The sequence below is a fragment of the Vanessa atalanta genome, chromosome 20, assembly GCF_905147765.1.
Source record: "Vanessa atalanta chromosome 20, ilVanAtal1.2, whole genome shotgun sequence".
NCBI lineage: Eukaryota > Metazoa > Arthropoda > Insecta > Lepidoptera > Nymphalidae > Vanessa > Vanessa atalanta.
In genome coordinates this window covers 1,298,606-1,308,688 of record NC_061890.1, presented here as the reverse complement: position 1 = coordinate 1,308,688, position 10,083 = coordinate 1,298,606, and the positions used below count along the sequence as shown (strand labels likewise).

Sequence of the window (10,083 nt, the reverse complement as noted above, 5' to 3'; positions counted from 1 at the left end):
AAGTAGAGTCTAGATCATATTATAATAACCTAATTTAATTTACATGCCTCACAATGAAACGCCTTTGCAGTTATTTTGTAAGATGTTTACATTAAAAAAAAAAAAACGAACGACCTCTTTTGACGAAAAATATCTCTATTGATTATTATGAATTAAACTAAAATCAAAATATACTTCATTCAAGGAGGCTCTTACAAGCAATTTATCAAGCTTTTTAACTTGTTGGGAATGTCGATATACCGAGAACAACCGGCAAGAAACTCAGTAGTCACAATTTACATATAATATAATCATTTATATTTATGTGTAACCTCTAACGAATATTGACACTGATTGATCACTATACTAGAAGTAAATACACGTGTGTTAATAAATAGCAAGATTTTTGAAAATATGTCAAATAAGGACTACGTGAATTATGGTCAAACACAACACTCCGCACGAATAACGGATAAGGACCGACAGTGGGCACGATCACAGGGCGACGAGCAACGGTGGTTCTTGTGGCCGCGGGGCCGTACTGCCACTCTTGGCGATCACCATCTCGGTGCCGAGCTTGGGAAACTTCTTAGAACCCCTCGTGACTTAGCGACGTCAAAAGATAATTTTCAATGTGCTATGTAGGTAATATAATCAAAGTTTTTCTGTAATGACATTGTTAACTCGCCACAGAAAATATATCTATTTGATTCAAGATATTATATATCTCTACATCTCTATCCAAAGCTTATATATATATATATATATATATATATAAGCTTTGGTATTAAGTAAATAAATTTTAATAATTTCGGTACTTAGGCAGGTTGAGGGCCCGGTGAAGTGATACTGGTCATAGTGATACTGGTCGATAGTGTTGTGTCAAAGTAAATATTTTATAATGGTTATATATCAATTATGACGTTAAAATGTATACTATATACTTACGAAAATAGCGTTTACAATATTACACGAATGACTTACGAAGTGAGTTCTTACAAAATATAATACCTACCTACTGACTTAAACCGATAACCATTTATTTTTTGCTGTTTCACAATTATATATATATAAACGAATAAACAGACCGCAAATGCCCCACGTTTGGGTCTAAAGCTTCCTCTTGGGGAGATATTTTGGAGCTTATTCCACCACGTTGCCCCAACGCGGGGTGGTGGATACACATATGATTGAATTTGATCCGATACACGCTTGCATGTAAAATAAAACGCGGTGAGGACGCGCTATTTGAACCTGGAGTCTTTGGTTAATATTCGCGTGTTCCAACCTGTGAGCCGCTTCGGGTCTATTAAATTATTATGTAGGGGGAAATAACTATGTCATTTTATAAATAATAATTCTACTCGTCCAATATTTACAGCTAGTTCCCACCTAGCGACAATTTTTGTAACTATTAGGTTTTATTTTTTTGGTAGAGCAGATATTGTTAACATCAAAATGACAAATAATTATACAAACTTGGCAATTCCTAAAGCATAAACGAGGTTCTTAATAAATATATATTAAGTATATAGAACTTTAAAGAAAATAAATTAATAAAGTATAGTAAGGACGCAGCGCCCATTCGAGATATAATTAATTGAGGTGGCGTCGAATGATGTTTTAAGGTTAACGTCGCTGTCTTTTATTTCATCTTTCTACGCATTTTGTGATGATTGAATTGTATTTTTTTTTTCTTTAAATTGAATGAATTTTTAGGTCACTATGAGATCTTAATTCAGAAGAATTAGTCTTCTATATATAATACCTACACACGATTATGTTTATCGGCTACGACTTACGAATTTATATACGACTCGAGTGCTCTACGTTAATCTAAATAAATAAAATATTTAAGGAGCTCAGAGGAAGTCGTTACAAGCTAATACCTAAGTAGTGAGAGTGAATCGCTACTGAACAGTTCTCCGGTGTATCTGAACTTAGTTAAAAGTTTCGTTGAGATGGTGAGACCGCGCCGTAGTGGAACCGTAACCGTCGTCGTGGCGAGAAGCTCGGAAGTGGTAGAGTGGCGTCGCGGAGCGGCGGCGGGAGGTCGTGGAGAGCGGCGTACAAAAGATATCGTCGTAACGAGCTCAATTGATGAACGAACGGAAACGTGTCCAATTAGAAGGAGGCGGCGGCGGCGGGCGCGAGCGTCGCCCCCGCGCGGCCGCGCGCCGCATTAACCAGATTAGCGGCCGCGAGCCCGCGCCCGCGCCGCGCGGCGAGGTGTGGCGGCGGCGGAGCGCGGACACCTCGCCGCGACGAAAAAACAAGGCTCGCGGCGCCGCGCCCCGCCCGCGCCCCGCACCGGGGGCGGGCCGCGCCGCGCCATTGGCCGCGGCGGGAGGGGTGTCGGAGCCGGCGCCGCCGCCGGCCAGTCGTTTGACGCCTGCCGCGCGAGCGGGTGTCGTCACGGAGCGAACGAGTGTCGCCGTCGCAGCGCGAGTGTCACCGCGTGACCGCGAGCCGCCGCCGGCGCGTCATGGACCTTGTATGAGCGGGCGCGAGTGCGACCGCTGGAGCCGACGGGCACGCCGGTCGTGGAGCGCACGCCGTGGATTCCGGGCGGCGCGGGCATGCGCTTCGAGGGCGCGGAGCGGCGCGACGCCGTCGCCTTCCACCCGCTGCTGGCGCCGCGGCCGAGCGACTTCTCGGTGTCGGCGCTGCTGACGGCGGGGGCACTGCCGCCGCCGCCTTACCTGCCGGCCGCGCTGGCCGCTGCCGCCGCGCTGTCCGCGCCCTGTCCGCTGCTCAAGCCGCCGCCGCCGCCGTATGCGCCGCTACCTCCCGACGACGACGGAGTCGTCGATGACCCTAAAGTCACCCTCGAGGGGAAGGACCTATGGGAGAAGTTTCACAAGCTCGGCACCGAGATGGTGATCACCAAGAGTGGCAGGTCAGTACGGCCCCGCGGCCACAAGCACCGCCGTCGCTCGTCGCCCTGTGATCGTGCCCACTGTCGGTCCTCATTCCGTTATTCGTGCTCTGAGTGTTGTGTGTGACCATCATATTTGCCCATAATTCACGTAGTCCGTATAAAACTAGGTAAGTAAACAGTACTAGGCCTTCACATTTGTAAACATGAAGTGTTTCTCGTGACAGCGTGCAGAGTTGTTTATAAAACAACTCTACCAAAATATAATTAATCGATTGCTGTATTTATATGACAATGGCATTAATTAATATAGACACGGTCCAATCCGGTTTAATGTTGAAAACCTGCTAGACGCGTCCACTAAATATTTTAATATATGTATTGTGTTTGATGTTTTCAACAATAATTAAGTACATAAAAACAGAGACTTATAAGGCTTATAAATAAAAATAAACATAAGAGCAGGTTTAAAAAACTATACTTAAAAATAACCCGCTTGATTAGAGAGAGCCCTTATTAGGTAGAAATTATTCTAATTTTTAAACTAAGAAAAATCTGTAGGAACGAATATTATAACCTATTAAGTTTATACACGAGAAATATATCGATAACTACATTCAAATTATAATCACAATTTTATAAAATATAGGAAAAGTGTTAATCAAATGATATTATTTATGGAGTAGGCGTAAATATATCCGTTTATTTTTAGTAGTGGGTTGTAGTGCAGCCTGTGCGTAATAGGCGCATTTTTTCGCTAAAACTGCACCCGACGGAACGATTAATTACGACGAACTAGTTTATTACGAAAACTAAATCCCTCGTCACAAAACTGAGATATCGATTCATTTATTCTAAATGAACACACAAAGAAATAATGATATAATTATACTTTTGATAAGTTATATAATATAAGTATTATTAAAAGATTTCAATAGTTTGTTTCGTTAACAGTGTTCTTAGTTCAAAACCTCTAAGTTACAACTCGAACTAAAAATAATTAAATTGTAAAAAGACGTTGCAAAATGAAATATCTTAATTTTAACGATTAAAATTTATTTGTTAAAAAAGATATCAAGCCTACACGGTGTAAAACTTTTTTTGCATCAGACGACTAGATCATTAATTTTAAATTCGCAGTCATAGTAATTAAAAAAAAAAAAAGAACTCGTCGAACAACATGTAAATAGGTAACTGAGTATTTTTAATGATCCTAAAATGTATATTTCTTAAATTAATTTACCTACGATTGAACCTGTATCACGACTAATGTGTCAAAACTATTTGATAATTGTAGTAAAATTTGTCATTTAGATAATTAATTATCTTTCATAAAGTTGTTTGACTTTTAAAAATCAATATAGGTAATTATTGAATGTTTTTTTTTTTTAATACAGAATAGTCACTTAAAAATTTACTGTAACTCATTTGACAGAACAGAATCTTTCTTTACTTTCATAAAACAATTTCAAATTTAAGACAAACGATAAAACGTCTATCACGTAATAAATATATAAAATAACTGTCACATACTTATAACTAACAAGTAAATATATTATTTTGTTATGAACTATTCTTGCATCGTACCTTTTATAAACATGTTTCTAGAACTAGGCCTAATTGATTAAATGTTATCACAATATTCAAAGCTGTTACAAGTCTAAGGTCATTGCTACAATAATTTTAAAATCATAGAAAAAAAAAAAACGTTATGATTTTTTTTTGTTACTAGATATTTTTTTATTAAATTTTCATTTAATAATTACCCATTTATAGGCAAAATTATTGTGTCTAAAAGTATCCATTCATCATTTCGATCCGTTGATTATTGTAGTAAAAACAAATTAAACCACGGTTAACATAATTATGATGCTCAAAGACAATTTCAATTTTCAACGATTACAACTTTTTCAAATAATATGATAAGTAGGTTGCGTTTAGTATTTTCGATATTTGCTTATATAAAAATAAAATGTCCATATTTTGATATTTATTGTAGAAAAAAAGTAAATGAAACTTACACGTGCATAGAAAAAAGTTCGAAGTACTCCCATATAAAAAATTGTTACCACACGTGTTATAGACACAAGTAATAATAAAAAAATAAATTGAACCGTAGCATAGACACTCGTCTTAAGAAAAGGTGCTTAAGCGTCATTACAAAAGACTAAGTAATTATAATTATTAAGTAGAATCACATTTAAACAATATTTTATTAAAGTATCCGAGCGAGGGGCGCCAGAAATTTCGAGGGTGACGAACATCAAAGCGCGTGAAATTTTGAAAAAAGAAAAACTGTTCAACGTAATCGGAACTCCTTTGTGATGTGCCAGTTTTTTCCCGCCAAACCCTTTTAAAAACTTTTTCAAAACTTACCTCCTCGAATGTTTCTTGCATTGTGCCTTTGGTTTAAATATTTTCTTTTAATTGCCGTCATTGACTAATTTTTAAATTAGAAGTATAGTATTTTAATGTACTTAAGTGATTTAACATTATTGAACTTTATAGACAATTTTACTGTAAATTAATTAATAGAAAGTCACAGTAGTACCTACAACTTTTATTTTTATTAAATATTAAAACAAACCTACTTTGTAAATATGAATTTCAAATTTAAGAATATATATGTAAATAATGATACTGGCCATGCAAAACTAAGTTAAAAACCAAGTTAAAAATAAATAAGTGTAAAAAATGATTATAATGAACAATGCTAAATTATTATTATAAAATAATTTCGTACCGGTTAATTGGATAACTTAAATATTGTTTATGATATATATTTTTATCTACATCATATTATTAAAGATATTATTAAATGTTACCATATCAAAAAACTAATAATTAAATGAGTATATTTGTTACATTGAGCGAAGAACAAATGGACAGACGATCATACCACTTTGTTTCGCCGTAGGTAATGGTTTAATACTTTGAAATTGAACTGTCCTCGACAGTGCAGTTATGAATGAATGAACAAGCAATGATACTTTGTATTGATGTATTCCGGTGTGAAGAGTGAGTGGATCTGATTGGCAGAGATGAGGATCTTAGCTCTCACGCTCTGCAAACTACTAACGCATGTACTTATGTAAGAAATATTAATACAAATTACTTTTTTTAATTATATTTGTATCTTGACCAAGAAAACAATTTGGTACTGGCAACTTTCATTAGGATTTATTTCCATTTTCAAAAAATTTACTTTTGGTAAGGCTTTTTACAAGCCCGTCTGGGTAGGTAACATCCACTAGTCATATATTCTACCGCGAATCAGTAATTCTTAGTATTGTTGTGTCTTGGTTTGGTATGTGAGTGAGCCAGTGTACAGGCACAAGGAACATAACATCTCAGGGCACTGTAAGGAATGGTTAATATTTCTTACCACACAAAAGACCATTGGGCGGTGGCCATCACTTACCATCAGGTGGTCTAAAAAATAACTGGATAATCTTGATAAAAAATACCTCTTATGAACTCGTAATAGTTCGGTTAAATTAATTTGACAAATGGTACCTATAAACTGCTGACATTAGCCTAATTCTTAACAGTGATCTACTGTTACTTTGTTCCAGTATTTTGGATGAGTGAGCCAGTGTAATTACAGGCACAAAGTACACGCCATCTTAGTTACTTATTTGTGGTCATGTATTACCAACGTGTCCATTTCCCAAACTTTCTGTAACGAATAGGAATACCTACATGTAAAATTCGATACAGAATCATGTAAAGACATAATATTCATTGAAGTTACATCTTCTTAGATTGCTTTAAAGAATGAATGAAATATCTTACGTTCAATTAATTTTAATAGATTTTGTTTTGATTGTTATCATTACCGAAATCAGTGAGTGACTTGTCATTCGTTCACTCATTTATCGTATAGGTACCTACTAAGTTTAAAAAAAAAACTTAATCGTGTGATAATTTTTTTTAAAAGATGTTTTAATAAAAATAATGACTATTAAAATTTTGTTTCTATAGATTCATAGATGAATATTACAGATATTTTTTTTTTCGTAATATTTTAAATTTTGAACCTATAACGGTTATTATTTAAATGTTCGAATATTTAAAAGTATCTCTACGTTCGAAATTCTGCAGGTAATATGTTATAATTATTAAAGTTTAAAATTGTTACTTCAACTATTTATACAGTAGACATAGAATGTACGATCACAGAATAATGAAAAATATAAATATATATCCGTCGGAATAAAAAAAAAATAATAAGTATTGTTTTATGATAAATATAATATTAGCTTTGACAATTAATAACCTAAATAATATTACAAAAATGGCTGCTCTCTATGTAAATGTACCTAAAATATGTTAAAAAATAAAATTATGAATATATCTTAATGGCTCTGGGAAACATAACTTAACAATTATACAATTACATTACCTCAAGTGGTCAAATTAGTTATGGCTGTTTGTATCATGGTAGTGTCCCGTCAAAACTATTGACTGAGATATGGTTGTAACAAAAAATAGAAAATGGCTCACACAACCGCTCTTTGGAATTAAGATAAACATGTATCTTATATATTTAACTTCCACAAGCATGTATTATTTAAGGGCTACACGGTATGTATTGTATAAAACACATTAACAATAAAATTCAGTTTGAGTCCGAATTAGTATCAGATATTAGACTATTCGTTAGTTTTCTAATTTTATCACTGGACTATATCAATTCTATATTCGCTATATAAACTTTAATTCAAACAAATATAAATCCCTTTTTAATTTTCGTTTTGTTTTAACAAATAATGAACTAATTTGTTTTATCAAAATCAGGACAATCATGTCTTTACAATTAAAAGTAAAATTTTTAGTGATTACTCTCTAAGCTGTGTTCTCTACACAAGTTATATATATTTTTTAATTTATTGTGACCTGTGTAATTTGTACCTTAAATTTTTACCCGTAAATACTGGCAATAAGTAAACCAAAAAAAAGATAAGCCTTATCATGAGAGCTCAGATTATTTTCATTGTATCTTTAACTAGCACACGCCTAGAATAAGGATACATAAAGCATTAATATCATAATACATATCTCTAATAGTCGGCATATTTTGTCATACATCCTATGTATGTCGTATACAGCCTATGTATTTATAGTCGGCATAATTTTTTCGGACACATACATCTGTATTTACATAGATATACATTTATCATCCATCAGCCTAAAACTTGAATGAATTATACACATATATATTACACACACACACCTTATTACATACATATATCAATTATATACCTTCACGAATCACTCCGTCTATAAGTAAAAACCGTATAAAAATCCGTTTATTAATTTTGGGTTTATCACGCGTATCACTTTATTTTATAATATGTAATGATTACACTGATTTACCCAATAAACCAGAATACAATAGCATTCCAGTTTTGTGGTGTAATTTTAACTAGAACCCGACGGGTCTGACTGTATATCAAATTATAGACTGACCTGCGTTGTTACACTACAATTAAGTACTGAGTGATCAGGTTTATCAGCTCTACAAACCTTCGGTAACTTAAACGATAATCAATTAGGACTTTAAACTCGCTTTAATCAATACCCGCTGATTATATTAAGTTTATAAGTACATGTAAATAATTTAAATTCAACTTATCTTCTTTTAAACTTATTTATATGTCAATGAACCTATTCCTATCTGAGATTATATATGTATATTATATGCCATATGGCTATTAAAAAACGCCAAATTAACTTATCATAATGTTGTTTATAGATAGGCTTTGATGTTATTTATAGATAGGTTAAAAAAATGATCGAAAAATGCAAATACATGTATATTATTATATCCATATTAAATATATGTTTATATATATAGATAATTTCGACCACTATTACGAGAACAGGTAACAATCGGACAAAGTATTAATAATACTATTAATCCATAATTTTATTTCCTTCAAAACTAGTTATTAAATTTTCTCATATTTTTTTTACGTCACTAGTGTTACCAGTTAAAGGTACTACATCAGAAATCCTAATCAAATGTCAAAAAGAAATTCACCAAATTTCTTTTGGTTTTGCATTGAAAACGTGACAGAGAATTAATTATTATATAATATATAAAAATATTATAATCTAACAAAAACTGGGTGCAAGGGTTGATTTAAAAATTAAACAAAATGTCGGTACACCTTGTTTAAAGCTGTAGTTATAAATGGTATACTTTAAAAACAATAGCATAGACCGATTATATCTTAATGTTCTTAGTAAACTGTTCATATTATAATTCCTGTTTCAACGGTAAATCATTAGATGTAAAAAAAATACAGCGTCATACGACACTTTAAAATTGGATTCAAGAATATGGATTTAAGGGCTCAATTAAATTGGTTTGCTCTATATATAATATATGTATATGTTTATAGATCTAGTAGATATATAGTTAGTAGTAAAGTTTTAATTGAATTATTCAAATGTATATCTAACGGTTTATCAATTCATCAATTTAATTTAAATATCGGTTCTAGTACCTATCGTCGTCATAACAAATACATATGACATCATTTAAAAAATAGTAATTTAACATCCTTGTCTACTTTATAAATAAAAAAAAAAGAATTTAAAAAATAAATAATATTAGCTTGACAATAAATGAGATTATTTTTTCCATTTAACTTACCATATAAAGAAACATAGAGTGAAAATATTATTCTTTATTTGTTTTCAAATCGTAAACCGCTTTAATAATAGTTTGTTTACCTTGTATGTATTTTACAAAGATACCTAACACTTATTCTGTATTGTAACGTCTGTTTTATTAATAACTAACAATTCTGATAAGGGCCGTAAAGTATGCATTAATGATATCATGTCACGCTTTATAATGGACAGCGAGCAAATATTTAATATTGTGTCTAATTGATGACAAAATGGCGCGTCAGAATGACATTGACGTTTATTCGTATTAAGAACGATGGAGTTTTTTATTACCAAAACCGCCTCGAGTTTAATAAATGCTTCGAAGGAAACGGTTGTAAAATTAGCGTTCTTCTTTATACGTTTTTTTTTTTTCATTTAAAATTGCAGCCTTTTTTGGTTAATTTTATTGCAATAAATTCCACAATAGTGTCTATGAAAAGATTAAAAGAATTTATTCAATTTTGTATCGTGGCTGTTATAGACGTGTACATCATTAAAATTGATGTTGTTTGTTAATACTTTTATTAAAAAAAAAAAACTTT

At 33.0% G+C, this 10,083-nt stretch overlaps 1 protein-coding gene across 8 annotated transcripts in view; it reads left to right on the top strand.

The window, feature by feature from the left end:
* Window positions 1-2,374: 2,374 nt before the first annotated feature.
* Window positions 2,375-10,083, top strand: part of LOC125071998 (T-box transcription factor TBX3-like) — a 109,898-nt gene continuing 102,189 nt past the window's right edge. For all 8 annotated transcript variants that reach the window (XM_047682459.1, XM_047682452.1, XM_047682458.1 and 5 more), the window contains exon 1: window positions 2,375-2,878. In XM_047682459.1, coding sequence (XP_047538415.1) covers window positions 2,559-2,878 — 320 coding nt within the window. In that variant the 5' untranslated portion in view covers window positions 2,375-2,558. The remainder of the gene's footprint in view (window positions 2,879-10,083) is intronic.